This window comes from Podarcis gaigeae, assembly GCF_964106915.1.
Source record: "Podarcis gaigeae genome assembly, chromosome: 11".
Taxonomy (NCBI): domain Eukaryota; kingdom Metazoa; phylum Chordata; class Lepidosauria; order Squamata; family Lacertidae; genus Podarcis; species Podarcis gaigeae.
In genome coordinates this window covers 50,488,680-50,512,896 of record NC_139687.1, presented here as the reverse complement: position 1 = coordinate 50,512,896, position 24,217 = coordinate 50,488,680, and the positions used below count along the sequence as shown (strand labels likewise).

General features: G+C 45.9%; 1 protein-coding gene across 7 annotated transcripts; it reads right to left on the bottom strand.

The window, feature by feature from the left end:
• Positions 1–207: 207 nt before the first annotated feature.
• Positions 208–23,893, bottom strand: FECH (ferrochelatase). Of its 7 annotated transcripts, none has more exons than XR_014556190.1 (12): positions 23,629–23,893; positions 20,379–20,496; positions 18,606–18,725; positions 16,961–17,109; positions 13,114–13,248; positions 10,529–10,635; positions 9,871–9,969; positions 8,490–8,597; positions 7,628–7,792; positions 5,446–5,505; positions 967–3,564; positions 208–878 (listed from the first exon to the last, which is right to left on the bottom strand). XR_014556190.1 is itself a non-coding variant. In XM_083702864.1 (11 exons), the coding sequence occupies exons 1-11, from the start codon at positions 23,690–23,692 to the stop codon at positions 3,430–3,432; spliced, it is 1,260 nt and encodes a 419-aa protein (XP_083558990.1). In that variant the 5' UTR covers positions 23,693–23,893; the 3' UTR covers positions 208–3,429. The 7 variants fall into 7 exon arrangements, 4 of the variants coding, with proteins under 4 accessions (XP_083558990.1, XP_083558989.1, XP_083558991.1 ...); XR_014556191.1 differs by having other exon boundaries at positions 20,379–20,490; positions 23,629–23,872; XR_014556192.1 differs by lacking the exon at positions 23,629–23,893 and adding an exon at positions 23,007–23,532 and having other exon boundaries at positions 20,379–20,490.
• Positions 23,894–24,217: the final 324 nt, after the last annotated feature.

Here is a 24,217-nt window from a genome sequence, read left to right as displayed (position 1 = left end):
TATCTACTTGCACTTTGAGGTGCTTTCGAACTGCTAGGTTGGCAGGAGCTGGGACCGAGCAACGGGAGCTCACCCTGTCATGCGGATTCGAACCTCCGACCTTCTGATGAGCAAATCCTAGGCTCTGTGGTTTAACCCACAGCACCACCTGCATCCTTACCCTATCCATACTTACCCTTAAAAAAACAACAACAGAGAGAGAGAAAAGAGAGTCCAACATTTTATTTATTTGACTCAAGGAAATTTATAATCTTCTGCCTGCCAAGAACCAGCAGTAGAAGCTTGCCACCAGCAGTCTCACGTGTTCACCACCATTTGAAAAAAGAAAAAAACGCTCTAATAGATCATTTGGAGTTTAATTGACAACATGAATTAAATCCAGATCAATTTGCATCCATAGAAATACCACAAAAACCACAGTGGCTTGACAGCTAGAAAGCGATAAGCAGATCTATAACGCAGCTCTGAAGAACGGCCTCATATTCCCGCTTGTTCAAAGAGAAAGAAGCGCTCTGTGAAGACAAGAACGCTGGTTTAAAAGAGACAAGGCTCCTCACACAGGAGCAACGGAGGGAAATGGGAAGGGCACTCACTCCTCACAATAGTCTACATTCAACAGGGCAGCTTCTGGAGTAGAGCAGTTACCATTGGAGGACAAACGGCACCTGCTGTGGGTGTCAACAGTCTGGTGAATGTTTTACATTTACTGGCAATTCTTAAGAGATCCCAAAGGCATTTCAGACAAAGCTGACATTTCCCAGGAAGCATCTAAACTTTGCTATTAAGCAAGTAAGTGCCCAGGTGTCATTCTTAGTTCCATAATTTTACCGTGTCAAGAACAAACAAGTCCTTCTGACGCACATTTCTAAAATTTCCCACTGGAAACCCTTCTCACAGCTTAAGACCTACCAATAAATGGCAACATTCACCAGATCCGACATGTCGCTTGTTAACAATCTCCCAGACCTGGAATGATCTAAAGAGGCTGTTGGAAATAGAGACTGAATTTCTTGACGGTTCCAGTTCAGAAGCATCAGCCAGGCAATTTGCAAGGGTACAACATCCATTCCAATGAGACGTGCACGCACACTGCAGTTAACACAGGTTCAGAAATGTAGGTTTGTGAACGCCAATGGCTGTACACATAACCAGAGGTGTGCAGAATATGCACAGGTCATCAATGGTGGATTTTTATTTTACCATGTCCAGATCACATAGGTACCAAGCATAGCACAGCTGTGGAGAATATGCAAAACGGACAATGCTCACCAGGTAACATTCACATTCTCCCCTAGAATAATTCCCCAAGTAGCATACAAAATTTGCACACAAGTTATGTGTATTAACTGAGCAATGTAAAAAGACACCACTGATCGATTCACACATTCTCCGACGTCAGTATTACCCATACTGAGCAAAGCGCAGAATTTCCCATTGATTTGCACATACTCTGCACCTTTTGTGTGTAGAACTGCACAACCATCAGTGCTTATGCACATAGATATAAAAACATTGCCGGCACAACTTGATTACTGAAGGTCTCCAGCTGAAACTTGCCTCAGCTTATAGGAGCTGGGATGGGGGTGGCTAGCCCCCATTTTGGAGGCCTGATCAAGAACCGCCCCCTCCCAGTAATGTTTTACACTCCAACAACCACCTATGAATTTGATTTGGCAGCAGCAAAAATAAATCATAGAATGTATGATGTGGTGTGATAATCCCCACATCTCAGCTCATCTTCACAGATCGGGGGGGCCTGTGTGCCTTACCTGTCTTCCAGGTAGCGTGGGTGGCTGGCCACACCCACTGCTGATATGCAGACCCCAAAGGATTGGCCAAGGCTGAATGTGGTTCTTGGGCCAGAAAAGAGGAGTCACTCCTCAGGTCCAAGCTGTTATATGGATGCAGCGCTTCCCAGAGTCTCATCCAGAAGTTATGAAGAAACATTTGTACTCGTTGAACCACAATACACACACAATCAATGCTGTCTCAATGTAGCTTCCCCCCGCCCCAAGCCACGGCGATTTCTTGACAGGTTATGCTTTCCAAGGGAAAAAATAAAAGCTTTCCCTTCCCACAAAGGCCAAGTTTGACCATGATGATAAGCCGAGAACCCTGGCTTAATATGTCATATTGTGGACCAGCCGGATACCGCTTGGTGCAATGCCAGAACTAGGGATCACGGCTGGTTTGTCCCTAACAACCCAAACTTCGTTGCTGGCTTAATGAATCCTGGCTCCTTACAGAGAAACAAACCATGAATGTCAAGCTAAGGTGGTTTGTTTACCTGACTGGGCGCCAAGGGACAAGCCTGAATGGCAGGCCTGAAAGTTCAGGAAGGCTTATGAGGCCAAGGATCTGGACGGTTTGTAGGGATGGAGATTCTCTGGCCCTCATAATGTTGTTGGACTGCAATTCCCATCATCCCTGACCATTGGACCATACTGTCTGGGGCTGATGGGAGTGGGAGTCAAGCAACATCTGAAGGGGCACAAGTTCTTGATCTTTGGCTTATTGGGCAGACGCTGCCACCGAGACCACCGAAATCGCACGTCCATTCAATTTAGATAACTCTTCTGTCAAAGGAACTGAAAGCTGCTGGGCTGGTGCAGAATCAATTCTGCATTTTTGGGGGTGGGGGGGAGGGGAAGAACGAACCCCACAAAAAAGAAAAAAAACTTCATTTTTTTAAAAAAAAACAAATACATGCTTTAAAAAAGGTGTCAGTTGATTTGAAACAAACCAGTATCAGCAGTGTGATGGTCAGTGTGGTTAGTTGCAGAGTTCCAAGCGTGAAAAAACAAGACACACCACATAGGGGAAAAAAGTAGTATCCTACATGGAACAATTTTTAAAATACTATTTTTATGACAAGTACATATTAAGAGATCTATGTTGTAACTCTCAGGTCAAGATCCTTGGAGTAGTTCTTTTAGAAGTGATTAAACTAACCTGGGACAGCAACCAGTCCCTGCAAGCTGAAATCGAGCCAGTTGCTATTATTCAACATCACTGCTGAACCCTACTCCAGTATATATGCAGCTCATAAGTATCAGAAGTTTTGCTCGTTTTTCAGTGCCTAGTGCCAAGCTTGATACTGTGAGGTGCTAAGAGTCCCCTGAATGCCTTTATAGGAAGACAAGTGTGTTCTCAGCAACCCCGGCAGGATGAAACCCTTTGAAATGTTACTTCCCTTCCAACGCAAGATCCCTCCATAGAAACAAAAAATAAACATAAAAAGATTTCAGATTCATCCCTCCTTCAGACCAGTGCAAACCCCATTTGGGACCCTTCTTAGCACACACAGGAGGCTAATCGTCCCGTCTGAAGCGGCCCTGAGTGGGGCAAAAGAAAGCAGTGTAAACGGGCGCACAGGGCAGGATCCGCAGGGTTATACTCTGTGTCAGGTGAACCCACTGCAAATGCGCATCACAGCTCCTGACTGGTAAAGAACGATTTTGTCTTTCGGCAAGTGGGATTCACGCAAAGCGGGCAACTGAGGGTTAACTGCTTGGAGCAGATTTCGTTCGACTTGAGATGGGAAGAGACCAAGTCTGCGAGGGCCTGAAAAGAAGTAAAATAATATAAAATGTTTTTTAAAAAAACGAAGGACAAAAACCACAAACATTAGGCTTCCAACAAAAAGGTAAGTGCAAGTTGGTGATCTTACAATTTATGTACATTGTTATTATTGTTGTTGTTGTTGCAAGCTGGGTTTATTGATGCAAGGGAGTATCAAAGGCCAAATTGAGATTAAAAACGTATGATATGGAAAATTCCCTTCACAAGATTTTCCAGGTGTGTTTCAATAGACCATTGAGTATCTTGGGCATTTATTAATTAAATGCTTGGGTGGCACTGGTTCCACTGGTTGTGGAAGTCAGGAAGGGAACAAATTGGTGTCAGCCTGGATGACACCACTGAGAAGGCCCTGTTTCATGCACACCCCACAGAGGAGACCCTCTTTAAGCCTGCCGGAACCAAGTTGCTGCATCTGTTGCTCTTCAGCAAGTATCCTGAGTTAGTAAATGTTATTTTTTATCTTTTACAAGGCTATCTGTGTAATTATTTTTTTAAGGAGTAGAAAAGGGGGAAATACCAGGAAATTCCAGACTGCCTTAAAGCATCCTGGATTACTTAAACTAAAAGGCTAAAACTAAGCTTCCCTTCTCAGCTGCAAAGGGATGGCACTCTGCTGAACTCACAAACGTGAGGAAGGAAGAATATTAAATATCTAATACAGTGGCAATCGGAAATATTCAAGTGGTTTCCCAAATTCAGCTGAAAGTGCAACTTATGTTGGCTTCTCCAGTCTCACTATTATTGCGTTTTCAGCTGAACTTGGGGAAACCACTTGAAGCATCTGAAGTTTCAACTGCTTTTGATTTGCTTATTGCAAAACAGCTGAAAGTCTGTCAATTTTGATAATAAACCTGTTTTGCAACGGGGGTTGAATTATTCTGATTGCAACTGTACATCTAGCCTCCCCTAGCACCTATTCACATCCCAGTTAGGGGAGCTTTGAATTTGCTGTCTCCAAGCACTGATGGTTGGACACAACTATACTGTGGAACTTTCCATAGGTGGACTGGGGGGGGGGGGGTTCCTAGCAAAGCCACTCCTTTGTCCCATCCTAATCCTCCTCCCTATCTCCGCAGGAGTCAGGATCATTCTGCAAACTAGAAAACCCAGTCCAATAATTTCTCCACACCTGAACAAGAGATCAGTGCTGGTGCAACTGCATTGCATGCAGAAGGTTGCAGGTTCAATCCTAGGCATGTCCAGGTAAGGCCCAGAATGGCCCCATACAAAACCCTAGAGCACTGCTGCCAGCCAGTGTAGACATTACTGAGCTGTGAGGGACGAATTCAAATAATAATAATAATAATAATAATAATAATAATAATTTGTTATTTATATCCCGTCCATCTGGCTGAGTTTCCCCAGCCACTCTGGGCGGCTCCCAATCAAGTGTTAAAAACAGTACAGCATTAAATATTAAAAACTTCCCTAAACAGGGCTGCCTTCAGATGTCTTTTAAAAATAAGATAGCTGCTTATTTCCTTCACAACTGAAGGGAAGGTGTTCCACAGGGTGGGCGCCACTACCAAGAAGGCCCTCTGCCTGTTTCCCTGTAACCTCACTTCTCGCAGTGAGGGAACCACCAGAAGGCCCTCGGCGCTGGACCTCTGTGTCCAGGCTGAATGATGGGGGTGGAGAAGCTCCTTCAGATATACATGGTCTACCAATACAATAGTTTGCTTTCAACCTTGCTCCATCTGTGTGCATGCAAGGCAGATGCTGTAGCACTGAGCTACATCCCTTCCTCTTACTTAACAGGAGCGGTAGAAAAAAAGCTGAACCCCTGTAAAATTGACAAGGATGGGAATCATGTCTGCCATCCCTAACTAGGAGACTGGAGAGACTCAAAAGGGGTGGAATTACCTTGGCAAACAATGGGTTTCCATTAAGGGATTCTGCTCTTCGGATGTTTTCGACTCCACACTGGAGAAGAAGAGAGGGAGCAAATGGTTTAACACGTGGTATCATCTCACTAAGTCCATAGCCCTCAGACAAAGCCCTTGTTTCAAGGATGATGCAGAGAGCAATGGGAATTAATGAGGCAGAATTAAGCCCAGTTCATACTTTACTAGAGCAGTACAGGCGCTTTCCTGCAGTCCAGTTATGGCGAGTCTATGGCACCCCCAGATGATGTGAAACTCCTGGTTCCCATCAACCTCAGCCAGGCTGGCCAACAGCCAGGGATGATGGGAGTTGTAGTTCAGCAACATCTGGAGGACCATGGATTCCCCGCTGCTGCTATAGTCCCATGTCCCTCCAGCACCCTGGAAACCACTTAGGAAAAATCTGCAAACACACTGTCGGATTGCCAAGGGACTGGGGAAGTGGTCGTCCCCCCCCTCCCCCACAAATAAAACCTCAAACCAATCCACTTACACCAACTCTTTTCTGCTACCCAAACCCCCAGATTTTTACCCCAATATTATTTTCTATTTGCAAACTGCACTGATATTTAGTGCTTGCGTCCAACCAACAGCACAGCAGTGAAAAGGGCTGCTTCTATTGGTGGTCATTTTAACCATCACAGCCAACCTGCTATGTCACCTGTAGCTGCTTCCATCCTGTCCCTCTCAAGAGGAAATAACCTAAATCCTGGACTGTGTCATCCGCTAACAGAGAGCAGGAGAAAACACCGAACACACACACAGCCTTTCGACTTTAATGTCTAGTTCCTTGGTGTTGCGTTCCAATTGTTGTTAAGACATACACTACCACGCCGCATTCAAGGTTCTTGTTTACATATACAGAGCCCTGAACGCCTGGTGTCCACCTAAGTGTTTTAGGCATTAATTATATACACATCGCTGTATACCAGCCTGACATTTAATCAGATAGAAATACTTCCACAAATGAGGGCAAAATCTCAGGGGTTTGGGCTGAAAAGTTGGGCTGTAAACAGACAATACGTAAAATATAACCAAGTATGGTGGCACCTTAAAGTCGAATAAATTTCTAATGACATGAACTTTCATGGACTACATCAGAAACGCCATCTTGAATTACAGGTACAGACTGAAACACGGTTGGGGGCGAGGGATTATTCTACACCAACCTTCGCCATCCTGGTGCCTTCAAATGTTTTGTACTACAAAAGCCAACAGGTCCTGGCAGGGGAACCTGAATGGTGAAGGGTGCCAACACAGAATCACAGAACCTACCTAGGTAAAGGTAAAGGGACCCCTGACCAATAGGTCCAGTCGTGACCGACTCTGGGGTTGTGGCGCTCATCTCGCTTTATTGCCCGAGGGAGCCGGCGTACAGTTTCTGGGTCATGTGGCCAGCATGACTAAGCAGCTTCTGGCTAACCAGAGCAGCGCACGGAAACGCCGTTTACCCTCCCGTCGGAGCGGTACCTATTTATCTACTTGCACTTTGACGTGCTTTCAAACTGCTAGGTGGGCAGGAGCTGGAACCGAGCAAAAGGAGCTCACCCCATTGTGGGGATTCGAACCTCCAACCTTCTGATTGGGAAGTCCTAGGCTCTGTGGTTTAACCCACAGCACCACCCGCGTCCCTTAGAACCTACCTACCTACCTGTCTTTAAATCACAATAATACTTCATGCAGGCAGCTGGTGAAAGTGGAGTGTAATCCACGAAAGCTTGTGCCACAATGAAATCTGTTAAGTTTTTAAGGCGCCACGTAAATTCTCTGCTGTTTTTGCTGCCAGCAGATAAACGCGGCTGCCCTCTGGAAACAAAACCTACAGCCCTATTTTAAACATGGTTACACAGAAATAAGCATCATGCTACAAGAAAGGAGATTTCTTGACTAAACATCAGGAAAAACTTTTGACACTAAGAACTGTTGGGACAGTTGAACCGTCTCCCTCCAGAGGTTGTGGACTCTCCTTCCTTGGAGGTTTTTAAGCAGAGGCTGGATGGCCATCTGTCATGGATGCTTTAGCTGAGATTCCTGCATAGGGTCCCTTCCAACTCTACAATTCTATGACTCTCTGTTTATAATGGCATCTGCTTTCTATTAAGCAGGCTTAAAGCCTTCAGCCTACAACTGTGCAGAATGACAACGAAAGCAGAACAGTTTACCTCACTGGCTAAGACTTGCGCGTATTCGATGTCCAGTTCGTAGAGCGTTTCTATGTGGTCGCTAGTAAATGCTATTGGAACCAGCAAAATATTCTTCTTTCCCCTCTGGCAAAGCCCTTTGATCGTCTCATCCGTCTGAGGACCCAGCCAAGGCATAGGCCCAACCTAGGGTAAAGGACACACACACACACACAGAGAGAGAGAGAGAGAGAGACATTACATTACAGAGGTACCTCAGGTTACAGACACTTCAGGTTACAGACTCCGCTAATACAGAAATAGTACCATGGGTTAAGAACTTTGCTTCAGTATGAGAACAGAAATCGCGTGGCAGCGGGAGGCCCCATTAGCTAAAGTGGTACCTCAGGTTAAGATCAGTTTCAGGTTAAGAACGGACCTCCAGAACGAATTAAGTTCTTAACCCGAGGTACCAATGTACAGTGGTACCTCAGGTCACATACGCTTCAGGTTACAGACTCCGCTAACCCAGAAATAGTCCTTCAGGTTAAGAACTTTGCTTCAGGATGAGAACAGAAATCGTGCTCCGGCGGCGCGGCAGCAGCGGGAGGCCCCATTAGCTAAAGTGGTGCTTCAGGTTAAGAACAGTTTCAGGTTAAGAACGGACCTCCAGAACGAATTAAGTTCTTAACCCGAGGTACCCACTGTATTAAGTTGTGATTCAATATATACACCACATTTTAAAGCAGGCGTGGGGACACTTTTAAGCTTTGTGGGTCAGAACCTTATCAGGATCTACTCTCACAGGCCAATTCCGACAGCTGAAGAAGCTTATTGCTAACTGTTCTGCGGGCTTTCACTGCACAGTATGCCAATGATGTCAATAAATGAAATAAAAATGTACCTTGGACTGCCACACAAGCCTATACGGGTTGGAGTAGTTGAGTTTCTCCATAACCCTCTGAACGGTTGCTCCCACCTCTTGTGGGTACGGATCGCCACGATTTACTACCTATGGCACAGAAAGGGCAAGTTAGCTAAAACAGCTCAATAGGGGTTAAAACAAACACTACAAATGCTCCACCTACACTATCAAACCACCGCAATTAGTCCACACTTTGCAGCAACACATGCCAGTTAAAGGGTTCCCCTTACTCATAAGGAGTCCCATCAGATGCAGCTCCAGCCTAAGCTTAGAACCAATTGTTTCTTATACCCAATAAATTATGGCCCCTGTCTGCACTATATATGTTTAAAGCAGTATCACACCACTTTAAACAGTCATGGCTTCCTGCAAGGAATCCTGAGAAATGGAGTTTTGTCAAGAGTGCTGAGTGTCGCTAGGAGACGCTAATTCTCATTACAGAGCTACACTTGACAGAGAGGTTCAGCAATTCATTCCACTTCCTAGGGAGATACAGTCATACCTTGGATGTCGAATGCAATCCGTTCCGGAAGTCCATTCGACTTCCAAAACATTCGGAAACCAAAGCATGGCTTCTGATTGGTTGCAGGAAGCTCCTGCAGCCAATCGGAAGCCACATCAGACAGTTCGGCTTCCAAAAATAGTTCGCAAACCAGAACACTCACTTCTGCGTTTGTGGCGTTTGGGAGCCAACTGTAGTTTAATACAAGGCACAAGGCATTTCAAACAGATGCAATATGTTATCAAGGGATATTTTTAAAAATAATTTCTAGTGGGTTGTTATTCCATTGAAGCAACATTTGTGCCTTCAAACCCCAGACAGCTTAATTCAGAACTGCAGTATTGCAACTTATTTGGTGCTAAAGAGAAACCACTAGATGGCACCAAATTTCCACAGATCACAAAAATCCCTGTGTGGCGCAGGAGAATGAAAAGAGGAAGAACCCAGTATTTCTGACACTCTACAGTCATACATAATTTTATTTGTGTGCCGCCTTTCCGCAGTTCAAACCATGCTCAAGGGGGCTTACAACATGAGAAAAAAATACATAACCACAACATAACAAAAGTAGTCATGAACAATAAATAAAACATTTTAAAATGCACAACCAAGCTGAACAACTTCCATATAAATCACAAGATGTAAACTAAAGCAGACTCAGCTTTTGTAGCTGGAGTCAGTCCAGGCTCCACCCTCCCCGGCCAGGTGGGAAAAGGCCTGCAAGGCAGGGAGCAGGTCTTGTGCAAGGACAGGCAAACTGGCGAATGGATCATTAGATCATACAAACAAGGATTTTTTTTTTAATCGCCCCTCTAAGAAAATATTTTGCAGCTTTGGAAATGGATTGCTGTTACTCACAGACATTGGCAGAGAGTGAGCGGAGAACAGGATAACTACATCTTTCCTTTTGTCGGGCGGAAACAAGCCCAGTTCCTTCTGGATGTGGTCTGCAAAGCACTGAAAAGCAAAAGTTGGAGAAATAAAACACAAGTCCAAATATCAGCCTCCCAAATCATGACAGTGATCCTCAAGCACAGTTGAGAATTTGAATGCATTTAAATAATAATAATAATATCCTATCTTACACCAAGATTTTCTTCCAACCTTTCTAGGCATGTACTAACTTTTAAGCATTTTAACATAAGAATAAAACAAAAAACGATTATAAAATATGGTAAAAGGCTCCAAGTTAAGAACCCTCACCTATTCAACTATCTATCTGTTTCACAAGTACAGCCTCATGCTCCTTGAGGAACCTATGTTCTCACGACACATCAGAGAGATCCTATCAAGTGTTTCTCCCAACCTGGGGTCCCCGGCTGTTGTTGGACTACAACTCCCATCATCCTGCTGGCTAGGCATGATGGGAGTTGTAGTCCAACAGCAGCTGGAGACCCGAGTTGGAGAAACACCGTCCTGCATCCTGCCCCCACAGACACAACAGGCGCTTGGCACTTTGGCAAACCTGGCTGGTTTCCGCTGCTCCTCGCTTTGGGTCCCACCAAGAATTCCGTACCTGAATGAGAAGGGGATGCGTTGGCCACCTGTCAATTGTACTCCACTTCATCTTTGGCTTATCCCCCTTTTTGTCATAGTAGCGATAAATAGCGTTTAAGCTGCTCCCTGAAGGGGACAAAACCAATGAGCCCATCAGAAAGGGAAAAAGAGCAGAAAAGGCAAGATGTGGGAAGGAAGGAGGGGATACAGAGACTCTGCGAAGGACGAGTTCCCTGCTAGATCAGACCCAAGGTCCATTTAGTCCCTCAGGCTGGTGTCGCCAGGAAGATACGTCGCTCAAAAAGGACTTTTTTTCTTGTTAATTATTACTGTTACGGAATTTACATTCCCCAAGTGGCTACGAAGCCGTTTACAAGTTTAAAGACAGCTACCAGAAAATGTAAGCACACGTTAAAATACACAAGGCAATTCCAACAAAACACTGAAACAGACACACACGATTAAAGTGAGCGATAAAACAAGACCTTAGCATTAGCAAGTTAAGAGAGGAGGTTCGGGGGAGAGCGTATGTAATGAAACATGTCTTCAAGAGCCAGTGGAACACCAATACAGATGGGGCCTCTCGTATTTCAGCAGGGAGAGCAGTCCACAACACGGGTGGTACCAGTGAAAAAGGTCACCTCCATGTTACCACCAGCTAATAATTTTTGGGCTGTGGCACAGCTAAGCAGGTTCCACATTTCCCCTGCCTATTGTTCCTCAGAAACTGATATTCAGTGGTTTCTAAACCATTTTTAAAAAATCAAGTTCTGAATACCATTTTCTGCTGCACATCCACATCTAAGTAAAAGCATACCTGCCTGGCTGCTTGCTGACATAACCGCCACCTCACTTTCACATAAAGCAAGACCTGTTGCTATTTTCACCCCCTCCCATTGCGAGAATCTCCTGATATGATGTTTTGAGAAAGGAGGGTGTGGAAACTGCTCTTCTACTGTTCTGCTCCTGACTGACTGCCTGACTCTGTGTGTGGAGAAAGTCTTATCTATATAGTGACTAGATGGCTGAGTGGGAGCTGTAACACTCAGGCAAGCCAGTAGTTCTTTAGTTTGTAGTAGCTGTTAGAAATAAAAGAAGCTACCGTATTTTTTACTCTATAAGACGCACCCGACCATAGTTTTTAGAGGAGGAAAGCAAGAAAAAAATATTCTGAATCTTTTATTTCTGTAAAGCCTCTTTTCAAAAGCTTGATTTTGCAAGTGAGCATTTTAGCAGGCATTAGTGCTTGGATTTTATTCTCTCACAGAAAGCCCCAGGAAAAAAAATGGGATCATCTGGCCGTTTGGAGAGACAGAGGCACATGGTTTGGACAGTGATGGAATCCAAGACTGACTAAAGAGGGAAAACAAGAATAATGTTCTCCTGTCTGTTTGTCAAGTTGCTCAGGGGGCTAAACAAGGGCTATCACACAACATCGTCACAACAACCCAGTGAGGTTAAGGTGGCCCTCTCTGCACAGTGCCTCTCTAGAGAAGCGGGAGGAGAAACGGAGCCCCTTCCGTTTCTCCTCCCGCTTCGCTGAAGGGGCGCTGCTCAGAGAGGGAGAGCTGCGCAGCGCCATTCGCTCCCTAAGATGCACACACATTTCCCCTTACTTTTTAGGAGGAAAAATGTGTGTTTTATGGAGCGAAAAATACGGTATGCTTCACAGCTAGCTTCTGCGTTATTTATACTCTGCTGAGTCTGGTGCTCACAATGCACAGTTGTGAGTCCAGTGCACAAAGACCTGTTTTCCAGGAGTGGAAGGTCTCTGAAAGTGCTTCAGTCACCTAGCCCAGTCGGGGCAGAACCAGATATTGAGCCCAGTCGCTGACATTGGTTGAAAGGCGTACTCACAAGACCAGCATCAATTGTGCAATGAGCCAAAGGAGAACCCTGTACAGTATTGCTGCTGCTCCTGCCCAAGTAGAGCATAAGTGGCAGACACTCGCTTGGCATGCAGAAGGTCCAATCCCAGACAACTCGAGGCAGCGCTGGGGGGTAACTCCTGGAGAACTTGTGTTGGGGTTCTAGCAAGCGTAGATGCTAGCACCTGACCTGAGCCTGCTCCGTAGTACTAGATGTGCAGAATGGACTGGGGTTACTCAAAATCAAGAGGAAGACTAACTATTTTTGGCTTTTTCGGCTGTGGCCCCGATCTGGTGGAACGCTCTGTCACAAGAGACTAGGGCCCTGCGGGACTTGACATCTTTCTGCAGGGCCTGCAAGACAGAGCTGTTCCGCCTGGCCTTTGGCCAAGGCACAGTCTGACCCCCTCCTTTGGTAATCCTCACAGAACTCTAGCCCAATGGTTGCCATTAATTTGATTCTGAATTGATTTGAGAATTAATTGATTCTAGAATGTATTTCAATTAATTGATTGTGATTTTATGTAAACTGTGTTACTTTTACTGTTGTTATTCGCTCTGAGTCCGGCTTCGGCTGGGGAGGGCGGGATATAAAGTTTGATGATGATGATGATACTGCCTTGCGTATTCTTGCTGAGGCATAGAACAAGCAGATTCCCAGAACTGGCCCCTGGATTAGACCAAGGCCCGCCTTTGGAGGCCGGGCATTGATTCTGTACTCCAGGTAAGAGCTCACCTGTGGTGGAGCAGCTGTACTGTGGGTACTGTGTGAAAGCAACAGCCCGTTCAATGCCATCCTCCTCCATCTCTTCAATGGCTTCCTCCGTCAGAGGGTGGACATAGCGGAATCCGATGTAGTATTTGTGCGGTGCTGGAAACAGAAGACAGCTGGTCACCTTATTCTGTGGAGCAACGTGATCTAAACATTATGCTAGGCAGCCTTTTGTTTTGGATCACACACGTTGATGGGAGTTGTAGTAAAAACATTTGGTGGGCACCAGGTTGGCGAAAAAACTGGTGTAAACATTGCCTGTGCCTTCCAGTTGCAGAAGTGGCTTTTCTTCCTTATTAATATTTTTAAAAACAATAAAGAGGGGGCTGGACTAGATGGCCCTCGGGGTCCCTTCCAACTCAACAATTCTGAAAGGCTCTCTGAGTGGTATATTTACAACAGCACTAGAAACTGAGATATGCAAGCTAGGAGCTAAACGGCACCTTAAACCGAGGTTATGGGTGATACAACGGAATGCCTTTTAAAAAAAATAACAAGAATACAAATCTGAAAATGAATGAATTGCAGCTAAAATATTATGTTCATTTTTTACATGGTCTAGTCCTTCCCCTGCACAGCCCCCTAATATTCTTAAGAAGGTCTCTTCTCCAGTCTTCAGAGAGTAGCTGGAAGTGGGGAGGCAGGAAAAAGTCCTCCTTTCCTTCCACACTGCAGTTTTAGTCTGAAATCTTAGGTGCAGTACTGCGCCCAGAGCTCAGAAACTCCTAATGAAATCCGGGGAGTTTCGAACTTACACTAGAGGGTTTGTGTGTGACCTAAATCCTCAAACTGGGCGGGGAACCAGCTGGTTTGCACATCTTTTTATTAGAACAGGAGCACTTTGGGCAAACATCATAGCAACTCCCAATGACCCATTAAATTGGTACAGTGGTACCTTGGGTTAAGTACTTAATTGGTTCCGGCGGTCCGTTCTTAACCTGAAACTGTTCTTAACCTGGAGCACCACTTTAGCTAATGGGGCCTCCCGCTGCCGCCGGAGCACGATTTCTGTTCTCATCCTGAAGCATCCTGAAGTTCTTAACTATTTCCGGGTTTCTCATCCTGAAGTTCTTAACTATTTCTGGGTTAGCGGAGTCTGTAACCTGAAGCGTATGTAACCTGAAGCGTATGTAACCCGAGGTACCACTGTATTTTGCCAAATAGGAAACCTTGACAGCTGGAAAGGAGAAAATAGACAAACTAATCATTTTAAACAGAACTCCAAGGAAGCAAAGACTTCCATCATGTCGGAGTCGCAGACTTCAGCATGCTTCCAAGAAGTGTTGTTCCCCTTTCCTAGCTACTTTGCACTTATCTAGCAAAAAAACAGTAGCCCGCAGCCATAGCAGAAGAGGCTGCCTGACATAATAGGAGTGAAAGTTAAGATGCAAAGGATGTACAAATAGATAAAAGGCAGGGCGGCTTTCACTGGGGAAACCAGGCTGTAAAATCAGAGGGAGTGATGAGGTCTGACAGGAGCAGATAAGGCTCCCTAAACCATTAACTTAATGCTCCCAATTCCCCAGCCCTTTTAAACACACTAATTTTACTTTTTTTAAAAAAAAAAAAAAGCAAAAAGCTACTGACTTGCCTGACAAGCCGAGGGAGTGTTGGAGACTAGCCTTCAGATCTTTTGCAGTGTGCTTACTTGTGTCAAGAACACGATCTACATGCGCTAGTCTAATTACTGCAGTTTGCACGTGCAATTGCTGTGCAACGCACATCAATCTTGTGTCCCACGCTAGCAGGTTTCTTTTAAAAGCATCGTGCTTGCGGGTACCAAAGTTCCGCCTGGTGGCTTTGATCCAGAATGGCTGATTGACACATCACTGGGTCAAGAGATGGACAGGCAATGCATGGTAACTAAGCACATCTGCGTCTGGGTTTGCCGATGGGGAGAATTCAGGTGCAGTTGCAACTTGGTTCAACCTGTTCCATCTCTCATAGAACTCTGGTTATTTGGGTGCCTGACAAATGGACCATTTAAAGAGTGTCTGATAAGGTTCTCATTTTGCCAGACAACTCCCGGCGCCCTCAAGTCGAGCAACTGTCATCGGCCCCACCCAACAACTTGCGAGGTTTCTCCCCTGAGTTCAGGCTGGATGATAAGGAAGGAGTAACGGTTTCGGTGGGAACGGCGAGCCACACTCGGATCTGCTTGTGTTCAGTATCAGCGGCCAGGGGGACTTGTTGGAGCTGGTTCAAACATGAACATGGCCGTGCTACACCCTACTCTTTCTTTGAGAAGCATCGCTCACTGCTCCTCACAACATCCGTTGGATGTTTGCCATGAAACGGGCCGCTTAACGCAGCAACTATACTGAGGAATTTGTTAGCTCTGCGGATTAGGCAGGTGCCTTCTGCGTTTACCGGGCAAAGCACTGCTCCATCTAGCTCAGTACTGTCAATACGGACTGGCAGCAGCTCTCTGAGGTTTCATGCAGGGAACATTCCCAGCCCGACCTGGAGATGCTGGGGATTGAACCTGCGACCTTTGGCCTGCAAAGGAGATGCTCTACCACTGAGCTACAGCTCTTCCCTGTTAGGATATAGTTCCATTCCACCTTAAAAGGGAACAGGCATGACTGTTGTGTGTCACATGCCTGTTTGCTTCCAGCACTTGCTGGGAACTTCAGTTTTGTATATTGCTTTTTGCTGGACACATAGGGAAGCAGACATGTTTTTTTTCCTTTGTTCCTGAACTATGCTGAATAAATGCTGTAAATATGCTTACACATTTCTCTGTCCGCCACTTCTGTTGTGTGAAGATTTATTCACTCTGCTGATAAGAGCGTGCCGTGTCTCTAAACGTATCTGAGGCTCGTGTCGCTGTTTGATGCTGTTCCAAGGGAGACTGGTGATCGCCTGGCTGCCGGCCAGTGACTGGAGCCAGCTGGGGGCCTGCCTGATACCCCCGTCTCCCCGGCAGTATCCCAACATTCCCTAGAGCAGTGTTTCCCAACCTTGTGCCGTCAGCTGTTTTTGAACTACAACTCCCATCATCCCTGACTAGCAAGACCAGTGGCAAGGGATGATGGGAATTGTAGTCCAAAAACAGCTGGAGGCACAAGGCTGGGAAACACTGCCCTAGAGGGCTTTGCCTCTGGTTATAACTGCTGTTGTTGTTGTTGTTGTTGTTATTGTTATTGTTAGTAGTAGTACCCTGCCCATCTGAGTGGAGCAGCTTCCTACGTATATAAAAATAAAACATTAAACAACTTCCCTATACAGTGCTGCATTCAGATTTCTTCTAAAGGCCGTGTTGTTGTTGTTTAGTCGGGTCCGACTCTTTGTGACCCCATGGACCAGAGCACGCCAGGCACTCCTGTCTTCCACAAAGGCTGTATAGTTACTTATTTCCTTGACATCTGATGGGGGATCATTCCACAGGGAGGGTGCCATTTCTGAGAAGGTTCTCCTGCCTGGTTCCCTGTAACTGCGCTTCTTGCATTTTAGGACACGACAGTCGTACCTCGGAAGTCAAACGGAATCCGTTCCAGAAGTCCGTCCAACTTCCAAAATGTTCCGAAACCAAGGCTCCTGCAGCCAAGCAGATGCCATGGAACCCACGTCAAAAGGTGCCAAAGAACGTTCGCAAACCGGAACCGGCACTTCCAGCTTTGTGGCGTTCGGGAGCCAAAACGTTTGAGTCACAAGGCGTTTGACTTCCGAGGTACCACTGTACATGGATTTTTTCACATGCACCACTCGGACAAGAACATTTTTCTTGGCTGTGCGCCATACAAATATGCGCATAGGTTTTTTTAAAAAAAGTATTTGCAGGACATGCCTAAAGGAAGGACTCACGTACCAGAGTGAGGAGACATTTCATCCAACAGCTTCACCATGCCTTCTCCTTGCATAGCAGTCCATTTCTTAATAGGAGACCCTCCACCAATCCGACTATACTGTTCCTGGATTTTGGGCGTCCGTCGCTTGGCAATAAAAGGTGCCAGCTTACTGAAATGTCAAGAGACGGCTGTTAGCGATAGCAATCTCACTTTACCTCCGTCCTGCTCACCATCATAAAAAAGGTTTTTGTTTTTTCACCAGCAGCTTCCAGCAGAATATTAAAATACAATGATTCCTCAAATATTAAAAGCTTCCTTAAACAGGGCCGCCTTCAGATGTCTTCTAAAAGTCTGAGAGTTGTTTATTTTTTTCACATCTGATGGGAGGATGTTCCACAGAGCGGGCACCACTACCGAAAAGGCCCTCTACCTGGTTCCCTGTAGACCTCACTTCTCGCAGTGAGGGAACCGCCACAAGGCCCTCGGTGCTGGACCTCAGTGTTTGGGCAGAATGATGGGGGTGGAGACCAGTCTAGCTGCCGCATTCTGGATTAGTTGTAGTTTTTGGGTCACCTTCAAAGGTAGCCCCACACAGAGCGCATTGCAGTAGTCCAAGCGGGAGATAACCAGAGCATGTACCACTCTGGCGAGACAGTCTATGGGCAGGTAGGGTCTCAGCCTGTGTACAAGGTTGAGCTGGTAGACAGCTGCCCTGGACACAGATTTCAGATTGAGCCACCAGCAGCTATGAACATGTTAGCACACCTGGAAACCACAGACTGGCTGGCATGGCATGGAACTGCAAGCCAGCCGTTTGCAGGAACTAAAGGCACCATTTCAATGTTACCAGACACATGCAACACCACACAAGGTGTCAAATACTTTCCACTTACCTGCATCACATTTAAGTCAGCGAATGAAAATTCCAACCAAGGCAGGGAAGTCAACCATCACCCTTCCAGACCAAAGGCCTGCTCAGATTGAGGTGTGTCTTAATCTGCTTTTAGCTTATTGCTAATTATTTTACAAATGTTCTAAGTACCGTATTTTTCGATCTATAGGACGCACTTTTTCCCCTCCAAAAATTAAGGGGAAATGTGTGTGCAGCCTATGGAGCGAATGCAGGCTCCTTGGCTTCAGCGATAGCAACGCGAAGCCTCCGAAGCACAGAGGGAGCGCTCCCTCCGCGTTCTGGAGGCTTTGCGTTTCTTTCTCTGAAGCCTGGAGAGCGAGAGGGGTCAGTGTGCACCGACCCCTCTCGCTCTCCAGGCTTCAGGGATAGCCGTCTGAAGCCTTTGGAGCGCAGCGGGAACTCCAGAGGCTTCAGGTTCCTATCACTGAAGGGGCGCTGAGCAGAGAGGGGGAGATTTTTTTTTTCTTGTTCTCCCCCTCTAAAACAAGGTGCATCCTATACAGCGAAAAATACGGTAGGTGTTTTTAACTGCTTTTGCCGGTTATATTATTGCTTTGCTCTCTTCATGAATTGCTTTAAGGGTGTGTGTTTTTAAACAACAACAATCAAATGGTGTATACATTTTTTGAAATAATGAAGAAAGAAAGCCAGGTGTTGAAAGAAAGAAAGAAAGAAAGAAAGAAAGAAAGAAGAGAGAGAGAGAGAGAGAGAGAGAGAGAGAGAGAGAGAGAGAGAGAAGCACTAAGCCTTACTTTTGGACCGGAAGAGTCATCAGGTCTCTGTCGAGGAAAAGCCTAAGAAGAAAATCATGGACGTCTCCAAGTGTCTCTGGGCCTCCCATGTTTAACATCAAGATCCCCGTTTTAGGTTTCCTATAGGAAAAAAGAGAACAGGAGGGTAAGTTTAACACATCAATTCGAAATAAAACAAGGGCTGCTGCCTTCCACTTTCCATTTTTTGTTTGTTTCTTATTTGGCTGACTGTGAGATATTTTAACCGGGGAGTAGCCAGAAGGGTGCCTGCCACATAGTGCTAGGACTACAACTCCCAGCATCCCCCAGCTACTTCTGTGTCCCCCGATATTGGCCATGCTGGCTTGGGATGATGGGAGATGGAATCCAACCCACGTTTGGAAGCCATCGTAATGGGTACCCGTTTTAAATTACTGTTATTTTACTGAAACTCCATATTGAGGTTTTACATTTTATTTTACATCCAAATTGCTTTGGAAAGGCCTTCTCCATGCCCCCACTTGAAAGGTGGCCTAGAAACATTGCAAAATAAATAAGTGCCACCAGAGTAGAAGTATATAAATAGTGAAATTATTATTAAGCACTAACTTAAAATGAATTTTTTTTTCATAACAAACTTAATAATGCAAACACATTGGCATTTGGCAATAGCAAGTGTTACTTTAGAAACACAATTTGCAAAGACTCGTAATCTAGTCTCTAGAAACTTGCTATAACATGAAATAATAAGAGGTGTAAATACATGATGCAAACTACTAATAATTATAAATAGCAGAATGTAGGCACCCTATATATAAAAATGAGCAAACCAGTGATATTTTAGGGAGCAGGCTAGCAGGCGGGGCCCATTACTTACATCATAGGAACCTCCACAACACAAAACACTGTTGCTGTTTGAAGGTTTTATTTTATTTGTTTTTTATCTTATATTTTGGAAATGTACATCCAGGTTTTTTCCCCTTTACATTTTTTTGGGGGCCCCAAGAGAGTGGGGCCCTAAGCTATAGCTTGTTTAGTTTATACGTAAATCCAGCACTGAAGGGAGCCATTAATATTCACTCCTCATCAGCCAACGGGTAACACTAGCTTAACAGGCACCAAAATCCTAGCCATTTTAATTTGTAAGCAAACCTCGCTGTGTTCCAATTGGGCTTACTCCCTGTTAAGTGTATGCACAGCCTGACATTGAAGACCTCTGACCATTAGGTCCAGTCGTGGCCGACTCTGGGGTTGCGGCACTCATCTCGCTTTATTGGCCGAGGGAGCCAGTGTACAGCTTCCGGGTCATGTGGCCAGCATGACTAAGCTGCTTCTGGCAAACCAGAGCAGCGCACGGAAACGCCATTTCCCTTCCCGCCGGAGTGGTACCTATTTATCTACTTGCACTTTGACGTGCTTTCGAACTGCTAGGTGGGCAGGAGCAGGGACCGAGCAAAGGGAGCTCACCCCGTTGCAGGGATTCGAACCGCCAACCTTCTGATTGGCAAGTCCTAGGCTCTGTGGTTTAACCCACAGCACCACCCGCGTCCCTAGCCTGACATTACTTTTAAATTTTTTCGCAGGGGTGAGAAGCCTGCTGCCCTCCAAATATTGGTGGTCTGCAACTCCCCTCACGCCTGACTGTCAGCTATGCTAGCTAGGGTTGATGCAGTCCACCTATATTTGCACTGAAAAGCATGTAATTTCTCTGAGGTTCTACAGTTTAAACTACACCCATATGTAGAGCTTTATCAGTTCCTGTGCAGATGAACCACCCACGCAACAGCTCCCTACCTCTTTTCAGGTTGGGCCTGAGGCTTGGTTTTTTGGGCCTGCGCAGCTGCCGTCGCTGTTGACTGACATCTCCCTTGTAGCTGGACTCTTGCCCGACTGCAGCCATTGCTTGCTGTGACTAGACAAGAGCAAGGGAAAAACAGAACAATTAGTTTATTACTTGATTTGTTTCTTTACAACGCGGGATTTCGTTCATTCAAAACCCATCAGAAGCTGTCTTATACAGAGTCAGATTATTCATCCCCACCAAGCCTAGAGCAGTCCACGATGACCTCCAAGAACTGACCGTGGGGCTTTCTCCATGCATAAAACGGCCTCTGTCACTGAGCTACGGCATTTCCTCGAAAATGCACACACGGATGCAAATGCAATCAGAAAATAAACACAACAGAAAATCCCCCGATTAGCAGGTGTCAGGCCTTTAGGAAAAAATTAAGGACTGGTAGATTTCACTCTATGGGACGTGGGTGGCGCTGTGGGTTAAACCACAGAGCCTAGGATTATGAAGATTATTACAGTGGTACCTCTGGATGCGAACGGTCTCCGTTCCGGAGCCCCGTTCGCATCAAGAAGCGAACGCAATCTGCGTGGGTTGGGATTTGCCACTTCTGCGCATGTGCGTGACGTCATTTTGACCGTCTGTGCATGTGCTAGCGGCGGAACCAGGAAGTAACACGCTCCGTTACTTCCAGGTCGCCGCAGCGCGCAATCCGAAAATATTGATCCCGAAGCTGCTTCAACCCGTGGTATGAGTGTATTGCCAGCTTTACAAGTGAAGGCAAGCAGTTTGCACTCTTGTTATCAGCTGTGAAGTTGGTTCCCCCCCTTCCCCAAGCTCTAGACCAGGGGTCAGCAACCTAAGGCCCATGGGCCACAAGCTGCCCATGGGGGTTGTTTAACTGGCTTATGGATCCCTGCCACTCAGTCGGCTCCCATGTGCCGCGCTAAACCGGCATGGAACAGAGCAGGGACAGCCTTCCGCAACGCTAGCCGGCTTCCCATTGGCTGCAGGATGCTCCTGCAGCCAATGGGAAGCTGTGCACGCCTCTTCCGCACCAGAAGGAGCGCTGGAAATATTGTTTGTGTGTGCGTGCACTCCGGCCCACTGCGGAGTTTGTGGGACTGTGAACCAGCCCAGGCCACAAAAACTTTGCCTATCCCTGCTCTAGACAAGTCAACTGCCCACAAATGCAGCCCTTGTTGTTTTATAGGCAAATTTGAGAAGATCCATACTAGAGAAGCTCCGTTTGGGGGCGTCAAGTTTTGTCCTTGAACAAGGGACCATATTACAACAGATGACTAAAGTATGCCCATTGTGCAGGCATCACTAAGTGGGTAGGCGGAATTGCGGAGACAGAAAAAAACCACAAGAGAAGCTCTAGAAATGGCCCTAGAAATATTCTTAAATTTAATAACTGTAGAGTCAAACTTTCACACTTTCAACATTTTGTGTTTTGGTCAGTGTTAGAAACTGAGATACAAAAGCTAGGAGCTAAAGGGCACCTTAAACCTAGGTTACGGGCACAACAATGGAATGTCTAGGCGCACTAATACAAAGCTGAAAATGAGTGAACTACAGCTAAAATATTATGTTCATTTTTCACGTGGTCTAGTCCTTCCCCTGCCCACCCCCCTAATATTCTTAAGAGGGTCTCTTCTCCAGTCTTCAGAGAGTAGCTGGAAGTGGGGAGGCAAGAAAAGGTCCTCCTTTCCTTCCACACTACAGTTTTAATCTGAAATCTTAGTCACAGTACTGAGCCCAGAGCTCAGAAACTGCTCACACTAATGAAATCTGCTGTTGCAAAAAGCGCCTAGAGTTTCGAACACTGTTTTTGGTAAAAACGTTTGATCAGTGCCCATTCACCAAAGGTTGTGCACGTGAGAGACTGTGCTCAATTTTAGCCTTCAAACGTAAGTGACAGCGATAATCATACATGCAAGTTTGGTATGAAAGCCTTGAATTGGGCTTCAAATTCAATTATAGGGGTTAGATTGGCTGCTTTGGTTTCCCCTCCCAACTTTTTAATATTTTTTGTTCTGAAAACTTGGAGGCTTCCAAACATGCTACAATTCTTTTGACATTCACCACCTGAGTTTCCCCTGAAAGGAAAAGATTATACCTAGTTGGGGAGGGAGAAAACCCACAAATTCCATATTTAAAAATGAGCCTTGCAACATCTAGCTGAGAGGCAGGTCAGCAAAAACTGCAAATCTCTTTGGTTTCTTAAAATGTTGACAATATTCATTCTACAGTATTTGTTCCTTCACCCTAAGTTTCCCAGGATGGGTTACAGCACCATAAAATACAGCTATTTAAAAAAAAACCCACCAGATTAAAACAGTTGCAATTATTTGATTTAAACTTAAACACACCCAAAAGTGAAACGGTTCCAAGCAGAACAACAAACTTCCTGCAGTTTGCACTTTTCGAACTCTCCGTTTCCCTGATGCTGCACGCCGGATGCAAAGCTCTCCAGAGGTGGTGCTAAGCCCTTTACGCAAACTCTCCTCTCCGGCGGCCACGTTGTGTAACAAGCTCTCGGCGTCAGCGACACGGATCCCCTTTCGTTTTCGCACCCAAACCGACGACCGCTTGCACAAAACCAACCGCGCGCGCTTCAGCTTTACCTGGGAGGGCTATACAGTCCGCGCGTGCATTCTGCGGGTCTCAAGTGGGCGTGGATTTTTAATTTTTAAAAATAATATCTCCCTTTTTTGCTCGCTCAAGTACTAGCCTTGCTTTGCTGATTTATGCAAGGCGTGCTGAAAACCCTTTTCTATAATTAAAAAAAAGAACAATTCTCTTGCTCAGTCTGTTTACCCTGATTCCGCGTAAAAAGTTGCACAGGATTGCGAGAAAGCAGTTTTCAGTGCTGTCACTTTAACAAAATAAAAAAGCAATGCATTTGATAGAAGTCATTATGTAAGAGAGACGCCGGACAGAGCCCTCTGCAACATGCTGCTTGCATAACGCCGTTTTTCTCTTTCCGACCCCCCACCCCTCCAGTGACCCCGGGAGATCGACCTCCACAACAAAAGCGCATCTCCCACCACCCCGGGGAAAGAAAAATGCAATAGCCTCCTTTCTCCCTCTCCAGGCAGCCAGCAAAACCCAGTTAACAGGTACTCTCCCATTCCCCCTCTGCGGGGTGGGGGTGGGGGAGAATCATCTTAGTAAGGAAGAGAGGGGGAAGGAAATAGGCATTGCAACGACCCTTTGGAGAAAGATGCAGCCGGTTTGTTCACTTACATGGGTACAAGGCTCGGTTTGCAGCTCTGAAGGCAGCAGCCATGTTTGTGTTAACTAAATGCATTCCGTTACTGTGCAGCAGCCCGAGCGGCACAGTTCCTTCCTCGAGTTAACTGAGCTGCTTTGTGGCATGCCTTCCCTGGGAGTCTCGCCCACACTGGTGGGTTTGTTTTAATCTCTCCAGAAGCACTTTTTGCTCGCCTGGGCTGTGACAAGCCAGCCAGAGGGGCGGGGCGGCGAGAGAGAAAAGGCGAAAAGCCCTTTGTGCGCAAAAAGGGGCGGAAGGCGGCGCCTCCTTCTCCGCCCTTCCCACAGTCTGCAAGGCGAGTCATGTGCGGGGACGGAGGGAGTCGGCGCTTTGCGCTAGGATGAGACTGGGAAAGCCCCTAACTCTTTTTAAAAAGGTTTTTTGGACCATTAGAAAAACATAACCCCCCAAACCTGACCTTTATCAGGTCAACTGCAATGCATTAGGATGGAAATAAAAGGATAAATGGAATGACTGTGTTTTTGAATATATACAATTTGATATATTTGAACAGGTGATGACGGAAGATACATGGGAAAACAAATGTCAAAAGGTTTTGAA

Coding starts and splice junctions, on each gene's coding strand:
- FECH (XM_083702864.1), bottom strand. CDS start 23,692: ATGCATTTAGTTAACACAAACATGGCTGCTGCCTTCAGAGCTGCAAAC. Junction 10,636..13,113: donor GTACAGCTGCTCCACCACAG/GTGAGCTCTTAC, acceptor TGTCCCCTTCAG/GGAGCAGCTTAAACGCTATT. Junction 8,598..9,870: donor CTCACTCTCTGCCAATGTCT/GTGAGTAACAGC, acceptor TCTGTGCCATAG/GTAGTAAATCGTGGCGATCC.